The sequence below is a fragment of the Candoia aspera genome, chromosome 17, assembly GCF_035149785.1.
Source record: "Candoia aspera isolate rCanAsp1 chromosome 17, rCanAsp1.hap2, whole genome shotgun sequence".
Lineage (NCBI taxonomy): Eukaryota > Metazoa > Chordata > Lepidosauria > Squamata > Boidae > Candoia > Candoia aspera.
In genome coordinates, this window is record NC_086169.1 from 11054075 (window position 1) to 11074773 (window position 20699).

At 54.5% G+C, this 20699-nt stretch overlaps 1 protein-coding gene across 1 annotated transcript in view; it reads right to left on the reverse strand.

Moving 5' to 3' along the window:
- Positions 1-20089, reverse strand: part of LOC134506865 (lamin-A-like) — a 40545-nt gene extending 20456 nt beyond the window's left edge. The window contains exon 1 of the mRNA XM_063317232.1: positions 19721-20089. Within this exon, the coding sequence (XP_063173302.1) occupies positions 19721-20079 (359 nt within the window). The 5' untranslated portion in view covers positions 20080-20089. The remainder of the gene's footprint in view (positions 1-19720) is intronic.
- Positions 20090-20699: the final 610 nt, after the last annotated feature.

The following is a 20699-nucleotide window of genomic DNA, read 5'->3' on the forward strand; positions in this document are numbered from 1 at the left end:
AATTCCAGTCCCAGTTGTGGTCATAAGTGGAGGACTACCTGTATTAGAAAGATTAATCTGAAAGTAACCCCCACACCCATTCCCCGTGGACCGAGTTTTCTTCCTTTGTGCCTTTCAGCTGCTGGCACTTGGCACTGAAAGGCGAAGAGGGGCACCTGCCAGCCTTGGGGATATCTATTTTTCAAGGTGAGAACTTTGCAGCCGTTCTGCCCAGTCCGAGAATCTTGGGCTCTGTGTTGCAAAAGCAAGGAGGCGTTTCTAGTCCTCATGACCCGCTCCTCAGGCAGAGCTTCTCTTCCAGGTAGAGATGCTGGGTCGGCTTGCCTCGAGACGCAGCCACCCAAACAGAAGGATTGCCAAGGAGACCCACAACGCCGTTTCTTCAAAAGCATTTCCGGCAACCACAGCCGCAGTTCCCCTCCTGCACCGCTTTGCCAGAACTGGGATTCCTCCCCGGACTTGCAGAAGGAAGTGGAATCTCACAGTCATTCGCTTTTAAGTCACGAGGCTTCTCAAGAAGGTGGGAAAAATGACTTCCTATTTTGGGTTTAGGAGACTTCCCTTCCTGCCAGTGTGAAAAGCTGGCTCAGAACTTACAGTACCGAAGGGCTGATCGCGGACGATCAGAAGGTTCCTTTCCTGAGGCCGAGCAATTCACTGCCGGCCTCCGCTCAACACAACACCCAGTTCAAGTGCCCTCACGGCTATCCTGGAAAAGCCCGCAAATCTCGTGGGTCGCTTTCTGGCGCGCCCTTGGCGAGGAGCGCACATCCCTTGCCCGTCGCTTGGCGCACTAGCCGCAAGGCGGAGACATCTTGGAGATCCAGAACCACGGATCGGGGAGGGGGGGCAGGATGTGGAGGTAACACCCCCCCCAACAGACACTGTGTAAACTGCACATCTCAACCGATGGGGAAGGGGGTGGCAAGCCAACTCTGCCAGGAGCAGAATTTGTGGCATTTCTTGCACTGTGCCCCAACCCCCCACTCTCTGCTTTGAGCCTGCTATGCAGGGCAATTGTTGCTTTCTGTTAGTTGCAACTACTTCCATACAGGTAGTCCTCATTTAGCGACTGCCTCATTTAGCAACCATTCACAGTTACAACGGTGATAAAAAAAACTTTGCAACCGATCCTCACATTTATGACCTTCGTAGGTCAGTCAAGCAAAGGAAAGCTGAAGTCAGACTGTAAACACAGTCACAATTTCACTTAGCAACCGCTTCGCTTAACAACCAAGTGGCCAGTCCCCATGGCGGTTATTAAACGAGGACAACCTGTAATGCTTTTCTCGTTTTCCTCCCAATCCTGTGCGCCTCTCGCGCTGTTGCACTGGTCCTATCGTAAGCCAGAAATCTCCTCCTATCCAGTGCTCCAACACAGCCAGAAGTGCGGGGTGAAACGCAACATCTCTCTGGGCCAGGAAGTGGGGTTCTCCCTCCTCCTCCACCCATCCCCCCCCCACCCCGACTTGCTGGCCTGGGACATGAGCATCCCTGCAGCCAGGTGAATTACCAAGCATGCTGCATTTTCATTCAAAATGAAAGGGGTTAAAAGGAGAGGGGGGGGGGAGAACCAGCTGGGCTGCTTTGGGGAAAGCAGGAAAGGCACAGGCAGGAGAAATCCTGTGGGGCGTTCTGCACGATGGAAGCAAAAGGGGAGTCCCCGCCCCCATTGCCCTCTGACTCACCCATTCCATTCCCAAACAGCCAGGAAGAAACGTGGAGCGAACATGCCCAGCGCCACCCCCTTGCAAGTTGGAGCAAAATGGGCCTGCTTCCGTTTCTAGGGAGTGCTCTTCCTGAAGGCAAGAACCTAAGTTGGTTGGCACTGAGTGCCCCACCCAGATCCTCCAACAGAAACTGGGGCCGCTTAAGCGTCTCGCTAGAGTAAGTAATTTGCTTGTCCTCGGCTCTGGGTATATTTTGTTGCGTGCATGCACAATAAAACGGCTCAGTCTAATTTCAAAGTTGTAAAATGAAAATTGGTGTTTTTTCAACTGGTTTACAGTGTGTGTACACACACACACACACACTCTAAAGCCCATGAAATATACAAAATATAAATGTACAATTATGTATTCGTTGAATATTAGTTTCATGGAATCAGTCTTAATTTTGTTCTCATGTTTACCTGAAGAGCCTCGAGTTTGTAACGGCAGAAATGTCTGGATTATCTTCAGAATCTCCCTCTATCACAAAAATTAACTGCAAGAAAGGTAACAAAGTCTTGTGCCCCCTTATTAACAGATTTATTACTGCACAAGTAATGCAGTAATAAATCTGCATAAACAAATAAATTTACGCTGTAATGAATCTGCATAAATCTAAATAAAACTGTGATCCCTTGTGGATCACAGTCATTGGATGCAGAATTCAAGCAAATGTAAACAGGTTGGTCTTCAAGGGGCTATAAGATCCTTTGATGCAGGAAATCAAAAATGGGCTGACGGGGGTCAGACGTTTGTAATCTAGAAAGAGGCCCTTAGGAACACCTGGTCTCCATTAGTTTTGTTGGGCCCCTGCCAGCAACCCAGGTTCCCTATCCTGCCCAAATGCAACGGGGCTGCAACTGGCTCGGTTACCCTTTCGGATTACGGGCACAGCCATTCCCTGCAGCAGCAGCAGCAGCAGCTGCACTCTCCATCCACAAATGCATCTTTCTGCCTGTGACGACATTGCCAGCTGACCAGATACAGGAAACAAGATATTCAAGATTGCATTAAGGAGGAAAAGAAACCCAAAAATAAGCAGTGTTTTGGCCGGCACCAGGGCCTGACCCTGCCTCCCCGTCACCACCCCGAACAGGCCCTCCTCCTGCTCAGCCAAGTCCCAGCAAATATGTAGCCTTGGGTCATCTTCCTCAATAAATAAAGGAACAGGTACAACGTTTTGGAGTCATTTGGGTTCCCTTTATTTAGTTCATTTATTTATTTATCAAATTTTTATCACCACCCATCTCCCCCCCTCCCCCCCCCGAGGAGGGACTTGTGTGGGAAACAGATCACGTTTCAGGGCATATTTATGCAGAAATGTTGAACATTCAAAAGGATGCACAAACTGGTACGCACCACTGTACGGAGTGGTGCTTTGGGGACAGTGAACTGGGGCCGGGAGCAGAACAGCGAGGGCCAGGCACAATTTGGCAGGAACGTGAGAACATCTGCCTTTTGCACTGGGTGCCTGGGGGGGCTTCTAGGGAGAAAAAACTTTGCCCCTGGCAGTGGGTGCAGATGCCCCACGCCCCCACCCTGCTGGAAGGAGACCCTGAAGCTGCTGTCCTGGGAAAGATGCCCGGAGGGCAGCTCACAAGCGGACTTTTCTTCTGGCTGCAGAAGTGACCCTGGCACCCCTCCGCAGGGGCTCCGGGGCGCTCAGCCTCAGGCCTGCCCCTCCCCGCCCGAGCATCCAGGAAGCCCAACACGAAGTCTCACAATTTCTCTTGGGAAGCCGCAAGGCCACCACCGCAGGCCGCAAAAGAGGTGGCAAGGCCCGGGCGCAACCAGGGAGCTGCAGCCCCTGCACCAGCTTGCAGGAAGCTCCGGAGGGCTGAAGCAAATGGGAGAAGGCAGAAAGCCCTGCGGGGGAGGGAGGGGCAGAGTCTCCCCAGCCCGGCCCAACTCCCGGCTGCTGGAAAGACGGAGGCTGCGGTGGCAGACCCAGCGGCTTGGGGCCATGGCTCAAGCCTCAGCGCTCAGCACCCACAACCCAACGGGACACCCAGGGGCTCCCTTTCCGAAGGGGGGGCCCTCTGCCCCTCCAGCCCACTGGGGCATAGCTGCTTCCCGATGGCCCGGGTGGGGTCCAGGAGGGGGCATCTTCTGGGCAAGATTCTCCCTCTAATCTCAGGGAGCAGGCAGCTCCCTCGTTCCCCAAGCGGGCCCTTCCTCTCCTGTAGGGTCAGTGACCAACCGAAAACGCAGCACGGGCCTCCAGAACTGGGGCTCTGGAAACGTGGCTTTAGCAAGTCACGAGGACGGACGTCGGGAGGTGGAGAAAGGCAGGCGGCTACTCTGACTGGGACGTCAACCACGAAAGGCATATTCCTTTCTCAAATTACATCCACTCCAGACCCAGGGCCCTGATTTAGTCTTCCTCCTAAATGCAGGTTCTCTCCAATGCCAGGGCCCATTCCCTTGGCCAGATTTCTTTGACCCCTGGCCATATTTCAGTGCATGGGAAGTGGCCTTGCAAGCTCACCCAGTAGCATATGCTCTGCCCTTAAAGAACCTCCATGTAGGAGACATCGGACATCGCACAGTCTGCCTCGTGTATAATCAGGCGTCTGTGGTCCAGGGGAGGGCGGAAAACTTCCACCCCTCCAGCTGGAAGGATCTGGGTTTCCCGGTGCTGGGAAAGGCCCACGTGTCCCTCAGGGCCAGGGAGCCTTCCGTTCAGCTGGAAGGAAGGAACAGCTGCTCTCTGCCCCCCTCGGAGGAGCTTTGCAACCGACACCCTTCGCAGCCGAAATCCGTCTGGCTCCCAGACAGAAGCAGCGGATTGTCGGCTCCTTGTCTGAACAGATGGCTCACAACAAAACCCAACTTCCATTATTTTGGCTCACTGGACAAAACCTGGGAATGTTATTTGCAGGGAGAGCTAGCTTTTCGTTGCGGAGACAGGAGAACGTTTTCCGAGCTGAGGAGAAAGTGGCCTGACGAAATCAGTCTGTGGGGTGGGAGCTGCAGCAGGCCCACCGAAGGGTGGGAGGAGATGGGGAGGAGCCCGCTGCCAAGATTGCCAGCTGTGCAGAAAAAGGTATACTGCACCGCCCAGAATGCCTTCTGGCAAGTGATCAAAAGATGCAGATACATATTTTAAAGCAGTGTTTCTCAACCTCGGCAACTTGAAGATGAGTGGACTTCAACTCCCAGAATTCCCCAGCCAGCTATGAATTCTGGGAGTTGAAGTCCACCCATCTTCAAGTTGCCGAGGTTGAGAAACACAGCTTAAAGACTATTAGGCAACATAGAAAAATGGCACCCAACATTATAGACCGCATATCCAAATCTGGCACCTCTGAATGTGCTACATTCTACGGTTAAGGCATTAAAACAGAAGCTTCCTACTCCACAGAAGTCTACCTTAGAATTCCAGACCCCAAGGATAGAGATCAGAGAGGGCTGGGAAGGGAGTCCACAAAGGATCTGCTTGGTGGGTTGACTGGACTGACCCTGAGTTCAATCCAGGAGGTCCTTTTTGAAAATGGTTACATAAAAGCTGCATAGCCAGGATTGATCATCTCTTTATTGGGGGAAATAGCAACAGTCCTAAGAAAAGAGGCCAAAATGTATCTTAGGGGAATAGTGTAACTCTTAGAGCTCCAAAAAATAAACAAGAATAAAAAGCAAGCATTGGAAGAGGTCGTGTGAACTCTTTATCCCATATTACAAAAAAAAGGTTTGGGGAGGAATAAAAAGTCTTCCTTGATGCAAAAGTTACAAAACCTGCATCACAGCAATTTTTGTTTTTAGTTTTATGGTAAACTGCCCGGAGTTGCTCTTCGAGTGAGATGGGCGGTGACAAAATTCGAAATATAAATAAATAAAAATAAAAATAAATTTAGCTGGAAAAGCGGGAGGCGGCACAGGTTTCAGACTTGGTCTGCCTAAGGTTGGGGCAATGAAGCAAACTACGATTGTTGGCCCCTTTTCTGAAAACGTTAGGGATGTATTCAAGGCACTTCCAGGCTTAAACAAACCACCCAACTCCCTTGGCAGGCGAAACACAAAAAGAGGAAGGATTAGTTGGATTGTGCGCCAAAGTTAAAGGTAATTTTAGACAGCGTTCCCTCTGGACAGCTTAAAAACTTTTAGTGCAGTGACTCAGCCACCGATCTCTTGCAAGGAAACTGGGCGTGGGCCGAGCCTCCTGGCAAAGGCTCGGAGAAGGCAGACGCACAAATACGCCATGTGACTGAGAGTCCCTGTTCTCCCACAACACCCCTGCTCTTTCCTGAGAGAGAAAGGTCACCTTCTTCTCCCCACTTCCACAGGAGATCCCAAACAGCTGTCCGTCCCTGCAGTGTGACACAACACCCCGGGGGCCTCTTCTCCTGGGTGGGTGGGTGGGCAGGGGGCCAGAGCGCAGTGGGCATCTTGCCACCGTGTAAGAATTCAGGGCAGACCTCCTGCTGGAGCCAGTAAACAAAGCAGGGTTTTCTTCCTGGCCGTGGCTGACGTCAAGGGCTGGTCTGTGCCAACGGGATGGACAGAACAGGCCTGCTGGGTGGGTTCTGGAGGCCGGCAGCTGCTATCTCCTGCTTGATCCCGGCTCTTCACAAGACTTGGCTTGCACCACATTCTCTGAGCAAGAAAGGGGGCCGCCGAGTCCTTTCCTCCCCCCAGTCCACATCATTCATCTCCAGGCCTGTTGCTTGCAAGCTCCGCACGACAAAGCCACATCGAGCAAGTGGCCACGTGCTTCCTTGCCAGCCACTTCCATTAAAGGGAGATAAGTGAACTCACTGCCAACGTTCAAAACTCAGCTGCATTTTAGTTACTGAAGGGAAAGGTGGACAACCCGATTCCCTTAAATCAGTAGGTGGATAGTCCATTCTAATATTTTGAGTTCCTAGACATGTGCCTCAAGCAGAAACATCGATTTAAATCTTCAGATCATCTGTTAAAAGACTGTCTGTTTGCAGGGTACGGTTACACCAAGCACCTAGCTTAATAAACTACAGTTTGTTCAGCATGGCAAACAAACAGCCAATCTCTCGACTCTTCTCTCAAACTTGAAAGAGGTTAATCATCAGAAGGCGCAAAGCACTCAGAAAATCTCTCCCAAATGCACCTTCCTCCACATGTCCAGGCAGCCGCACCCTTTGCCAACGCCCGTTGGCTCCTTCAAAAGCTACGCCCGGCTGTCTGCACATGCTGGGGGTGGCAGACGGTTGCCAGTTGCCCGCACAGGCTCACACAGGCAGCCAGGAGCAGCCTTTGAAGCAGCCACGGGGCCCTTCCAAAGGCTGGCTAACACTTGGAGGCAACATGCCTCTTTCACATGCTTTGCACAGCTTCTGCAAAGCGCAGAAACACCTCACCTCCTAGTGTCTGCCAAGGTTTGAAGAACTAGGCTACATCTGCCCAGCCCGGCAGGCTAGGATGAAGAAGAAGCAAGGCGATCTAGGATCCTGTAATAACCCAGTCATTCTCTTAGCAAGTTATATCATCTAGGCGAGTGTTTCTCAACCTTGGCAGCTTCAAGATGTGTGGACTTCAACTCCCAGAATTCCCCAACCAGCATAGCTGGGGAATTCTGGGAGTTGAAGCCCACACATCTTAAAGCTGCCAAGGTTGAGAAACGCTGATCTAGGCCATGACATATTGCATTACCTCCAGCCACAGTGGTTGACCCCAGGAGCTAAACCAGCAGCAGGGGGAACAGCCAGAGGTTCAAGGCACAGCGCCTTCCTCTATCTTTCCACCTGCAAAACTGATTTCCCTGGGAACAGTCCGATGTATTCCAGCTGTCGGATTCAGGGGTTGAGGAACTAGAAACGGAAGTGTAGAAAAAACCCAGCAACTAAGCCGCTCCATGTAATTCTTAGGGCATGCATGCTAGACAAGAGTATCAACCTTGAGAACCCACTTTTGCAAGTTTCAGACCAAAAACCCCAGCCTGGCCAGCAGCAGAGCTGCAGAACACTCGGGTGGGGGAGCCCAGTCGCCAAGACTTTCTGCCTGCACTGCTCTCAGCTCAGGTTCCAGCTTGGCGCCTGTTTTGACTTGATACCGAGTTTAAGGAAACTTCTGAAAAGACAGAAGGGGGCAGACCTGCCACAGTATATTTTTGCAAAAACCCCATATACGAAAGCTTTGGATGTAAGCAGGGATCGCATGCAAGCCAAGGAGCAGGTCATCCTGACGAGGACAGGCTACTCTGGGCATCCAGACAGCAAGTGCTCCATCGATAAATGCCTCCCCTTGGACAGCCATCCCCAGAATTCCCAGCCACCATTATTCCCATCCTGGCAGGCTGCAGGAACCTTCCACCCTACGCTGGGAGGTGTAGAGGGAAGAAGCTGCTTACATTTAAGAAGCAAAGCCTGATTTTGAAGCAACGGCGGCCAGCCGAGGGGCCTAACATCGCTGCAGAGAAAAGACCAATCCGAGCTCAGCTCCAGGGCACTTTCACCCTCTGTTCGCTGGCTGCGCCAGGGTAGCTCTGAAGGACTGACTCCAAGCTGCCAACCTGCCTTTCTTCAGAGCTGTGGAAAAATCTGGTTTTCCAAAAAGCATAAACACTCCAGCAGTCCATGAGCAGGAAATTAGCTCCTTCTCCACGGTAAAGCAGCTGGCAATGCTACGTCAATTCTGCAGGAAAAAACTCTGCCACTGGCACATTTGGATTATTTCCACAGAAAATAATTTGATCGGGTTTTTAATTCTTTTTAGCAACCTTAGCTGCAAAATCTGTTTACTTTTTTTCCTACCTATTAAAGAAAATACATGCATCAGTACTTGAAAGGGTGTTATAGCGCGAAATTTACAAGTGATTGCTCCACCAGCTGTTGGCCTCCTATTTTAGCCCTTATTTTGTCTAATAAGCCTCTAATTTAGAAGCCCCTTTTAGCAGAAGCTCCACCACAATCTGCTTGGCTGGATGGATGAGCTTGTTCCGTACCTCTGGGGCAGAGAGGTTAGCCAGGAAAACAGTAGGCTGCCCCTCCCTCACACGTAAAAAGCATCTTGTTTTCAAGGGGCAATCCAAGGTGGATCCTGGCAACCCATACCAATGCCCCCATCTCCCTTCCCAGGACAATGATGGGTGGCCTCTTCTCCCCCCATTTAGCACAGAGTCCTGCAGCAGCCACCCACCGCAGCCCGGACTGAAGAACCTGAGGGACCAGACCGGGATGGGGGGTCAATTTCAAAGGCGGGCTTAGTTTCATGTTTCCCCCCATCTCGGCCTCCAAAGGAGGACAGAAAGAAAAAGTGCAATGTGCCAGTTGCTCCTGCCCAGACAATGCAACCCCCCCCCCCCGCAATATGCAGAGGAGAGGAACCAGTTGTGCTGACAGGTGGGCAGCTTTGAACTGGCCCCTCCCCCAGGAAGGGAGGGGGTTGTAGGGAAGAGATGTCAACACTGTGGTCAAGGATAATTTAAAGAACGGTGGGGGGACAAAGCTACCAAAAGGGCTGCCTTTGGGAGGGAGGCCCCACGTTATTTCAAATTAACTTATTTATAACCTGCTCCTTGTTCAGATAATTTCATCTGGGTTTGCTTCCATGGGATGGTGGGGGGAAGCAAAATGTGAAAGTCAAATGCCAGGTTTCTGAAAGGGGGTTATATCAGATAAGTGCCACACTGCCCACCATGGGATGCTGTAAGGTTGCCTCGCCCCCCCCCCCCAAATTGGGTAAGTCCATCCTGGAAATAGGCCACTTGCTTCCACAAAGTCCCTCTTCCTCTGAGGACAAATATTCCTTTTCCGCTACTCAGCGCCCTGGAGACATTTCACGGCTTTGGGGCGCCAATGAACTACTGCACGCAGGGCACCCGCATTAGGTCCCTTTGATGCAAGTAGAAGCTGTTCAAGACCAAGGACTGCTAATGGCAGTGACCCAATTTCCAGACGTCCCTGGCAAAGGTGGGCGTTAGGGATGTCCCCCTGCCTCTGCCAGGCAGCCCAAGTCCCTGGCATCAGCCTCTTGCCCCATAACTGCTGTGGCTCAGGCTACCCATTTCCTCGCCCCCGAGTCCACCAGCTAGAAGCGGGAGGCAGCGGCCACCCTTTCCTCCAGCCAAGGAGTCCATTTGCTCCTTTGACTCACATCCTGTTGATCAGATGCCCACGATGGAGAAGTGAGCCCCACCCCCCAGGTCCTGGTCCACAGGTTGAGCATCTATCTCACGCACACAGCCTCCCCCTCTCATCCTGAATGGAGCCCAAGAGACAGAAGCTGGCAGGCGGAGAAGGCCCTTGGACTGACGCCGCAGGTAGGAAAACAGCTCAGCCCCGAGAAACCCAAGCCAGATCTCTGCCCTGACATGCCGGTTGAGGAAGGGGAAGAAACATGCAGCTTTTTTTGATGCAAAAGCTGCACCTCGCAAACGCTGATGCCTTTTAATAAAATATGCAAGTCGGAAAAGACGCTGCCAGATTCCTGACTGAGGGCCGCCACAGACTAACTGCAGCTCTCCTCCCACAGTGTTTGTGCGTGTTTACAAGGCACGGCCTGCAATTCTTTAGCAAGAGGAAACAGCCCTCCTGCGTGCTCATTTTTATTGCTCACAAGCTGATCAGATCCCCATCTCGGTGCAATTCCTCCGAGCTTCCAGCGGCACTTGAAAAACCTGTTTCAGCAGCAGACGGTCACCAAACACAAGGAGACCCAGAACTGGGCAGCAAAACCAAGTGGGACTTCCACACCTGGCCCAGAACTTCAGGAGCTGCAGACGAGCCCGTTGGGAGGCACCCTGGAGCAGAAGCTGGTCCCAAGTCCCTCTGCCAGCACCAAAGGGAGGGCGTGATGGTGCATGTCAGAGTCCTCCCTCTTGGCTTTGCCATGGCTCCCTTGTGCGGCCAGAGGGCGGGCAGTTGTTGTTGTTATTATTTTACTTATTTTCTATCCTGCCTTTATCGTTTTTATAAATAACTCAAGGCGGCGAACATACCTAACAGTCCTTCCTATTTCCCCCACAACAGCAACCCTGTGAGGTGAGCTGGGCTGAGAGTGACTGGCCCAAGGTCACCCACCCTCCAGTGCCTTCCACCTGTCCAGGCTACTGGGGAGGAAAGGACACTGTCCTTCCAAGGCTCATCCCCAACACCCCCTCTGGTCCACCCTTCGCTCTCCCTCCTTAATTCCAAGCCTGGGGAGCATGCCCAGAATCCCCTCCCCGCCGTGCCGCATTCCTATTGCTTAAAGGAGGCCTGCTGCCTCCGGTCAGTGCCCCAACACCCCCAATCTCTCTCCCAGCTTGCAGCCGAACGCTGGCCTGCCCTCTGCTCGGGTCTCTGGGCACTGAGTATTGGAGAGCACGGCTCCAGCTGCTGAGACAAGCCGTTTGAACAGAGAGCGCATAAAAACCACGGTATCTGCCTGAAGAGCCTGCCTCTTGCAAACTCAGCAGCAGCAGCACTGAAAATCTACCCCCCCGCCCCCCAGGTGTTTGTGGCTTTGCATGGGCTGATCCAGGTCCAGAGACAGCAGCTTGTTCCTGGAAGTCAGAGGCAGGTTTCTCCCCTGCTCCCTGTGCAGCCATTGGGGCGGAAAGTCTCCGGTGAATTCCCACCACTGATGGAAAAATTCTGGGGAATGAAGGGCAAAAATGCTGAAGCATCGTCCTGTGGCTTCCTGGTTCAGGCAAAACACGTTCTGTGAAGAAAGCCACTGTGTCACACCAACCCAGATGCGGGGTTTAGTGCAGTGTTCCTCAACCTTGTCAACTTTAAGATGCGTTGACTTCAATTCCTTGTTGGCTGGGGAATTCTGGGAGTTGAAGTCCACGCCTCTTAAAGTGGCCAAGGTCGAGAAACACTGGTTTAGCGTATCATGTGAACCCAGACACTGACAACCAACGTAACTTGCTTAGGAGTGGGACCATCCATTCCTAGGCATTGTTCCTCCATCTCCCACTGTCTGTCCTTCAGGCCCCTGTCCCCCCATCCACCCACAGAAATCCAGGCTGAGCCCATTTTTCTCCATTAAGGCTGGAGCTGGGGAGGCCAAGGAGGAACTGCGAAGTCAAACCAAACAGGTCAAGCCCCGTAATTCAGAAAGCAGTTCAGCTGAGGAGGGAGAGGAAGACAGTCTGGTCTCTCTCTGAAACCAAGTGTGGCTGGAAGGGAAGGCAGTTTACAAAAAGGAGAGATTTTTTTGGAATCCCCATCCTTCTGAGCCTAAAGCGGGGTGGGAGAGAGCCGAGGAGAAGGCCCTCCCCGCACCTGGAAGGGAATCGCTTCCCAGCTCTCCCACCCACCCCCAACATAAATGCCAATTCTACTAGCAGGAATACCAAGGGCCAACAGGAGAAATGCTGCGAAGGCTGTGGGGCCAGTGGTCCTTCTATTCCTCCAAGCTTCCAGTGGTGCAGCCCCATTGCCCAAAATGCTGGGCACCCATATCTCGCCCCATCTGCAGGACCCAGCTCAGGAAAGGCGCTTTTGCTAGGCTTGCACAATGCTTCAGGTTGGGCTCAGAAGAGGCAGAAGCAGGACCACCACCCTTCCTGCGACTCGTTCAAGGGACCACCTCTGTTGCCAGGACCACGCAGCTGCTGCAGATGCCCCTGGCGGCGGCAGCTGCCCTACCCTGAAAAATGGCACAATTGCTGCAGACAACTGTTACATTGGCTGTCCTGCACATTCCAAGGGTCTCTCCTGAATCCGGTCCAAGGCCCGATGGTTTGCCATTGCTCACGTGTCCCTTAGTTTTAACGGCTCCGTTTAGCCTGTTTTTAATAGTGGTTCTAATGTGTTTTGTAAGCCACCTGGGAAAACTTTGTTTTGAAAAGCTTACACTGTGTGTGCCCGTGCGTGTATACACCCCACCCCACCACAGGCCTTCATTTTCCAGACCTGAAAAACTTCCTGGACAGCAATGTAGGAAAAAGGACGACCGAGAAGACAAGAATTCTACTGCAACGAATGGTGGAGCTTTTTTAGAAGCACTGAAGAGCCCCACAGAGCTGGATCCAAGTTGCCGTGGGATTGGGAAGATAATAGCTACGACCGCTCTGGAGCTAAGGAATTAAAGACATCTGTTGGCTAAATTAAAGACCCACTCTTGAGAGAGGTTCCCCCCTAAAATGAACATGCTCACAATGGGAGGGGCACGAAACCCAAATCCACCACCTCCTTTCTCTGGCTGAGATGTGCAGCCAGCATAACCCTGGCGAGGAATCAGCTGTTCCCAGTTGTGGTCTGGGATCCAAGGAGAAACGGCAGGAGGAGTGGATTAAAGGGAACAAGGGTCCACCCAAGCAAGCAAGAACCCCTTGAGCAAAGTGCGCCTCTCTCCCTGGCATCCACTCGCTCTCAGAGTTGTCCCCACTTCCTGCTGAAGGCTTGGGGGCACGCTACATATTACACTTAGGTTTCGGCACAGCTGAAAGAAGCTGCTTGTTTCCTCTCAACACATTGCAAAGCCTGAAGCTGCAGCTGCTGCCCTGCTCTGCTTCTGGGTCCAGTTCAAAGGCTGGTGACCACCTTCAAGTCTACTCAGCCCAGTTCCTGGATGCTCGGAGGACCATCGCCCTTGGAGGTTTGGCCAAGTTTTGGTAAGCCTGCTGGGAGAGTTTGCCGAGGCTCCCCACCCTGCACGGGAGGGAGGGGTTGGGGGCCTAATGCTGTTCCCTCTAGGGCAGTGTTTCTCAACCTTGGCCACGAGTTGAAGTCCACGCCTCTTACAGTGGCCAAGGTTGGGAAACACTGCTCTGGGGGTCCTCCACACTTTGGACCCCCTACTTCCCAAGCAGCAAAAAACCCAGACTGCAGGAAGGCTCTTAAGACCTGGCGGTTCCACAGGGCGGTTCCGTTGAGGGTGCCAAGGCTGCCTGGCAGTTAGCTGGCCAGTGGCTTCCTGCTCTTGGTGTTTCCCTGTGTATTTTGTGACAGTATGCATTTGTTCGCAAGCAGCCCTGAGACCAAGGAAACGTACATAAAAGCGTTTGCTTAATCATCAAAGCAGCCGCAGGAGAAGGGTAGCCTGCTGGAGACAGGGATCCCAGGTGTTGTGGGTGGGGGGCCGCTTACGCTTTCTCCCATGCCGTGCCTCAGTCCCACCCCAGCTGCTTTTGCCCCTGCAGGATTGCAGGTGTGTCCTTAAAAGGTGAACATGGTTCTGTGGAAGGCTGGATTGGGAAGAAAAACCTTTGGCGAGCAGAGGAGGGGGCAACCTGTCACTTACCAGTGCTGCCCTCCAAAGCCCTGGTACTTTTCTGCTTGGAAAGCAGTGCCCTCTTCCATGTACCTTTCACACGGTTTTGCGAGGAGCAGTGGTTTGCCTGGGAGACGCAGCACAAAAGCCGTCCCCATCACAAGAACAAAAGCTTGTAAAAGTTTGAAGAAAACGTTTGCGGCCGCAGCACCAACTTCAAAACTTCCAAGGCCAGAGCAGGGAAGATAACTGCCACTGCAACTGCCCTCTCTGCAGGGAGGTAGACAGGGATGGCCCAAGGAGGTTCTGTGGCCAGCATGCAATGAAATGCTAAGGAGGACCCTGGAGCTGTTACGGAGAGGCAAAGGAATGATGCTCGCCTGGGATCCCCATCATGGAAAACCACCAGATCTTGCTTTGTACTCAAGCAAATTACATCTTGGAAAGCACAGATCTCTTGGGGAAGAAAGGCTAAAAATAACAGGACCTTCAGGAGAGCATTTCCCGGCCCAAGCAGCACAGCTCCATCAGGCAGGGAGTGCTCTTCCACGGAACGCAGGGCGGCCTCCTCTGCAGCCCGTCCCACTGAGTGGGCACCAGCCTCAGTTCTGCCCCTTCCCACTTGGCAGCTCCATGGGCTTGGAAAGAACCAGCAGCTCATGAATCACAGACTAGGAATAATCACTTCTGTGGGAGTGGTGGGCACTGGCGGCGGCCGTGAGTCAGAAGCGGGCCTCCCTGGCGCTTCCTCTGCCGTTCAAATCCAAACCAAGGCCCGGACAGCCAATCCAGACCTTGCAGGGCAGCCCTCCGCTGCCATTGGCCCGTTCAAGGGAGCTGGGGCGGAGGGGGAGGCCCTCCCCTTCAGCGTGGGTGAGGCAGAGCACCCTCTACCCAGTTGGCAACTTGGGCGAGCCTTGCCACTCACAGGCTGCACCGCCTCTTGGGTTTCGGCTTCTGCCTTGGTGAGGTTGGCACAAAGGGAGGGCCAAGTGGCTATTTCAGGAATCGGATGGCACCTTCTAAAGGACATCGCCAGATGGTTGAAGGACAACATGCTTTGATCACACTGTGAAAATTAAGGACTGCTGAATGTTTGAAACATCCTGAAAACACAACCCCTGAGCCAAGTGGGGCTACTGAGAGCTGAATGGGGTCCCTCCTGCCCTGCTAATGGCTTCTGGAAGCATCTTCCGAGCAGCCCCCAGAAACAGGGCCCTGGGCTAGGAGGAATTCTGGAAGGGCCTCAAGAATGGAGCCGACAGTTTTAGCCCTTGATGCAAGCTCAGAATCCCTTTTGAGCAGCAATACGTAAGCTTAGGAGGGCTATCTTTGGCCTAAGCAAAGCGAGTTCTCTCCTCACTGAGGAATGCAGATTCCCCAGGCCTGGAGGACTGTTCCTGCAGCTCTGCTCAGCGTATCTGGCTTCTGGCCACCCAAACCAATAGCTCTCCATGGAGCACCCCTTGGCCTTCCACATCCCCCCTGCCGGGAGCTGCACCCACCACCTTTCTACCGTCAGCAGGAACTGCAGGGTGAGTGATATAGCAGGGGCAATCCAGAATGCCCGGCCGCAAATGGCTTGCAAAGATAAAAGGGGAGAAACCATCTTCATGTGCCCCTCCCCAAAGCCTCTGCCTGCAGCTGTTACTTCCAAAAGCTGCTAATGAAGAAACACACATACAAAACATTCCAGCTGGGTACTCAGCAAGCTTGCATTTGGTGACCCAGGGGTTTAACTGCGGCCTGGGACGGGTTTAAGCGAGGGCAAATGGCAAGGAGCTGGAGGAACCTCCATCAAAGGTGGAAAGAGAATGGCCAAGTTGCAAAGATGTTTGCAAGAGGCTAGCTTGTTCCCAAACTGACTTGGAATAACAATCCATAACTTGGGCTTCAGATTTCTCAAAGAGTTGCCTTTATACCCATGCTGGCTGGGGAATTCTGGGAGTTGAAGTCCACACATCGTACAGTTGCCAAGGTTCAAAAACACTGACTTATTCCCTAGCTTGGGCGACTGTTCCAGACTACGGAGAAGAATCCATGCCAGCCAAATTGGCAGCGAGGGCTCCTCCCAGCATGGCATGTTCCTGTGAATACCAGCTCCATCTATCTCCTTCCCCGTGGGTCGTTAGAGCAAACGGGGAAGCCCTGGGAGCAAAACGCCAAGGATCAGAAGCAGGGCACATGATCAGGCCTCAGCCAAGCCTGCTGGTTTCCCAGAATCTCATCAGAGCAGCCCTCCCTCGCCAGACGTCAGCATTTGTTGACTTTTAAATAAAAGGGGTTGTACAGAGAACAGGAGGAGGAAACCAGCCACTCCACGCAGATAACCACTTTGCAGGTCCCCGACCAAGCCTGGGGAACTGAGATAAAAGCCACAGGGCTGCAAGGTTAGTGGTCCCCAAGGAATGCCACGGGGAAGCCGGGAAGGATCCCTGCAGCCTCATCCAGGCGGCAGACTCTCACCAGGCACCCCGGTGCAGCTCTGAGCCAAATATGTGGGACCTCCGGCAACTCCGCAATGACCAAAAGGGAGAGAAGGGGACCATGAAGCAGGAAAACGCCTTCCTCCATTTGCCTTCGTATTCCCCAGGCAGCCCCAGAGCTGGAGATCCGGCCCAGCTGCGCCCACACACAATCCCTCTCTTCCCCTGGAATGTCTACTCGCCGTCCGACGTCAATGAGTTACTCGTTTGCTGACTCATGTGCAAATATTTTGTAGGAGGGGAGCTGTGCAACACCCAAAACTCAGGAGGAGTCCGGCTGCACCTTTCCAGACCAATGCATCTGATTAAGAGCCAGAAGCTTTTTCACATCGGAGGCAGCCAGCCGCAGCTCAGGAAAGCTTCGTGCCTTTTAATCAGATGTGTTCGTCTGGAAAGGTGCTGCCCAATTCATGCAAATACTCGCACTTCCATGTCTGTCCAGGGCTGAGGACCGCTGGAAAGCAGCCCAGCCATATTTATTCATTATTTGTTTAAGTCCATTTACATGGCTGACCGTTCAGCCAAAGAAAGTAGAGAAACAGTAACCTGCCGGGTGGGAATACATGTGGGGAGGGGAGAGGGAGACCCGCCCCGGGTTTACAGCACAAATATGCTAGTCTGGAGCCTCGTCCTTGTCTGCCCCGCAAAGCTCACATCCACCTGGGGCACGCTGGCATACCCGGATGGGACTTTTCCCCCCAAATACATTTTCCACTCCCATTGAGGCAAAGCATCAAAATGCATAAAAGCCAGAGTCACCTCCCCCCCAACAGAAAGTTACAAGACGCGTTTTTGTCAAAGCATGGCCAACTGCGAGAACGCGAAAGGCTCATCCACTTTAGCAGCCCACGGAGAACTTCAACTGTGCCTTGTGGTCCAGCCAGCCAAGCGAGTCCTCGAACTTTATCTAAGCGAGCCTGGAGCAGGCTCAGCCTTGGAAGAAGCATACCAAAGCCAATGTGTCATCGCCCAGCCAGGGGCAGAGGGAGGAGGGAAATGGCATAGTGGCCCACCTATAATGTGGCAGGATGATTAATTATGGATGCTGAATGAACAGCACCACGCCCAGTACAACAAGCATCAGAGATCTCCAAGCACCCGGGCAGAGCTTCACGCAAACGTACTGGCAGGACCGGGCAGAAAAAGGAAAGTTGCATTTGGGGTGGATTTATTTGCAAACTCTCCATTAGTACACCTACCGCTAACAACGTCCAGCGTCCTTGTAGGACCTCCACGCCCATTTCCCAGATTAGACGTGCTAATATTACCATTCCATCTCACAGACGAAGCCGGGTTAGCTCAGCTAAGTACCCAGCATTCAGGAGCAGACCGCCCTCGAACAGCCGGAGCTTCCTTCTGAGTAAACAGGTAAGGGCTACAGCAGCCAGACCTCCCAGAGAATCAGACCGGAAAGCGGGAAGCCCAAATCAACCCACCGCTCAGGAGGGTATTTAAGGTCAGGCATGTTACCACCTCACCTAAACTCAGGTCTAATTTTATATCTTATGCACACGCACTCAACATGAGGTTCCAAGTTTTGGGGGGCTTTGTGCAGTTTGGGACAGTCAGCTCCATTCTCCTGACCCACACTGGTGTAGATCAGGGTTTCCCAACCTTGACAACTTTAAGGGGCGTGGACTCCAACTCCCAGAATTCCCCAGCCAGCCTCTTAAAGCTGTCACGCTTGGGAAACCCTAGTGTAGGCCAATCGATGTAACACAACAGACCCACCAGGGAGGACTGTGCAGCCCAAACCACATAGAACCCTGTGCTCTAAATGAGACCACGCACGCTGCCGATCCTGTGAGAGGCACATTATTCAGAGATGAATAATCAGGGGACACAGCTTGGAACACCCACCCTCAGAACCCCCTCTTAAATGCTGCGCTTGGGGGTTGTGCTGGACTATGAGATGCAGCCACAAAGGGTCTTTGGAGCGTGAGCTGCACCCTCGAGGGCTGGTCCTCTTCAGGGATGCCACCTCGTTGTCCACGGTGCCTCTTGGAGAAGATGAAGAGGGTGCCAAGGCAGCCGCTCTTCCCCACCCAACACCGGCATTAAGAGGACTTGTCACCTCTTGTCACCTCTCAAGGTTTTCTTCACCCAAGATGGGACCCCATTCCTTCCTCTCACTGTGCCAGGAAGGAAAAGGAGGCCACAATTGAGAGGCCGGGAGGGTCCATCCAGAAGGCCGCTGGCATGGACTTTTCACCCACAGCAGCTCTGCCATTATCGCCTGGAGGTGCCACGTTTTCCAAGTGTCCTGGCACCTCTCGGCGCTTCAACCACTCTAGGAAAGCGTGCAAGTCACCGAGACTCCCTGAATCTAAGGTTTGAAAGTTTCTAGTCCTCATGGCCAAAGAGTAAACGTCAATCCTCCAAAACACCATCTCCTCCTTCAACACCACAAGCCACGAGGAAGGGGATCCTTCTACCACCCACAGTCCCACGTCTTTTCCACTGCTGCTGCCAGCTGCAGCAGGGCCTTTCGAGCCTTTTCAGGCCAAAATACAATCCCAGAACCCCAGTCAAGAGGCAAAGCTGTCGCGATAGAAAACTGGCTATTTTGAAGGTCTCTCTGGGGATCTCTTATGGTCCCCACCAACTGCTTGCAGTGCCCGAGGGTTCTGCAGAACAGTTTGAAAACCCCCAATTTCGAGTATTTCCCTCTTATCCGGCTGCCCTGTGATTCACTGCTCTGTGCCCAAAGAAGTGGAGGGGGGAATCCCCCCCCCCCGCCTCCCGACCACAAAAATGCAAGCAACATACAGCCACTTAATGGGTGGGGCGCAACTTGCCCAAAGTGCCTCATTTGCAGAAATTTGGGCTGCATGGGGTAGAAGTCATACAAGTTCATTGCCACGCCCTACAGAAAGATGTGAACAAACATGGAACCAGCAAGCCAGAAAATCGGAATAAAAGGCGAAGGGGGCAAGGGAGGCCGCAACGCCCACGCCGGGCCTCCGTCCGCAACGGGGGCTCCAGCCTTTCCCACGGACACGAGGGAATCCAGCTGCGGGCGGGGGGCCGCCGTTGGAATCACGCCAGAGGCGCACCCGCCCGCCGGCGCCGGACTCAGCCCCGAAATTCCGCGCAGGCCGAGCGACGCCGGCCCGCGGGCAGGGCTGCGCTCCGGCCTCCCCCGGGGAGGTAGCGACTCCGCGCCGGCCGAAGCCCGGCCCCCGGCCCCCGCATCCGGAGCGGCCGCCGGACAGCCGCTGCCATTTTACGGCAGCCAGCCCGGCGAGATGGGAGCGGGGCGAGCCACGCGACCGAGGCCGGGCGGGCAGCAGAGGGGGCCGGCGGCCGGGGCCAGCGAGGCCCGGCGGCACCGGGGCCGGCCGGGGCGCGTGCCGCGGGGGAGGCCCGGCGCCTGGCAGCTGCGGGGGGGGGCGCGGGGGGTCTCACCTGGCCTTGAGCTCCTTGAACTCCTCGCGGACCTTGCCGAGCTCCAGCTGGAGGCGCGCGCGCTCCTTGGCCACCGAGTCGAGCGTCTTGCGCGCGTCGGCCAGCTCGGCCTCGTAGGCCGCCTTGATGCCGGTCACCTCGCGGCTGACCTCCTCCTCGGACTCGGTGATGCGCAGCCGCAGCCCGGCGTTCTCCGACTCCAGCGAGCGCACCTTGTCGATGTAGACGGCCAGGCGGTCGTTCAGCTCCTGCAGGTCCTCCTTCTCCTGCAGGCGCGTGATGCGGGCGGGCGAGAGCGGCGTGGAGCCGGCGGCGGCGGCGCCGCTGCGGGTGCTGCGCTTCTGGCCGGGGGTCTCCATGGCGGCGGCGGCGGCGTGAGGACGGGCTGGCCGGGCGGCGCCTCCCGCTCCGCGACTGACAGCGGCGCGTCTGAGTCACTCCCGGCCTCTGGAAGCGGGTCAAATACCCTCGGGAGAGGGGGCGGGCTCGCCGGGCTGGCTCCGCCCCGGGAAAGGCCGCCCGGGCCCCGCCGCCGCCGCCGCCGCTCGGACCTCTCCCCGCGGGTCTGCCGGACGGCGGCCGTCCAGGGCCCCTCCTGGCCGGGAATGCTGGGAGTCGTCGCGCGACGCGGCCGGAGCCCCGCTGGGCGGCGGGGGCGGACCCGAAGGAGGGGGGTCCGCCGGGTTGGGGCAGGGCGGCGGGGGGCTCCCTCGGCGGGGCTGCCGGGGGGGCTCGGGCGGAAGGCCCCCCCCAGAAGGCCTTCCTCCGCCCCCGCCCCTTCGGCTTCCCAAGCCTGGGCGTCCGTGTCGTGTCGGGCAAGTCGTGGATTGTTCGACCACAGCCAGGTTCCCACGTTGTCCTGACCGGGGTGTCCGCAGAGTACGGTCGAGAAAGGCGAGGGGGTGGCGGCGACCACCCGCTTCGAAGCAGAGCCTCAGTTGCCCCCTCGTGGCTGCCATTTTGACTCTTTTGACCGTGC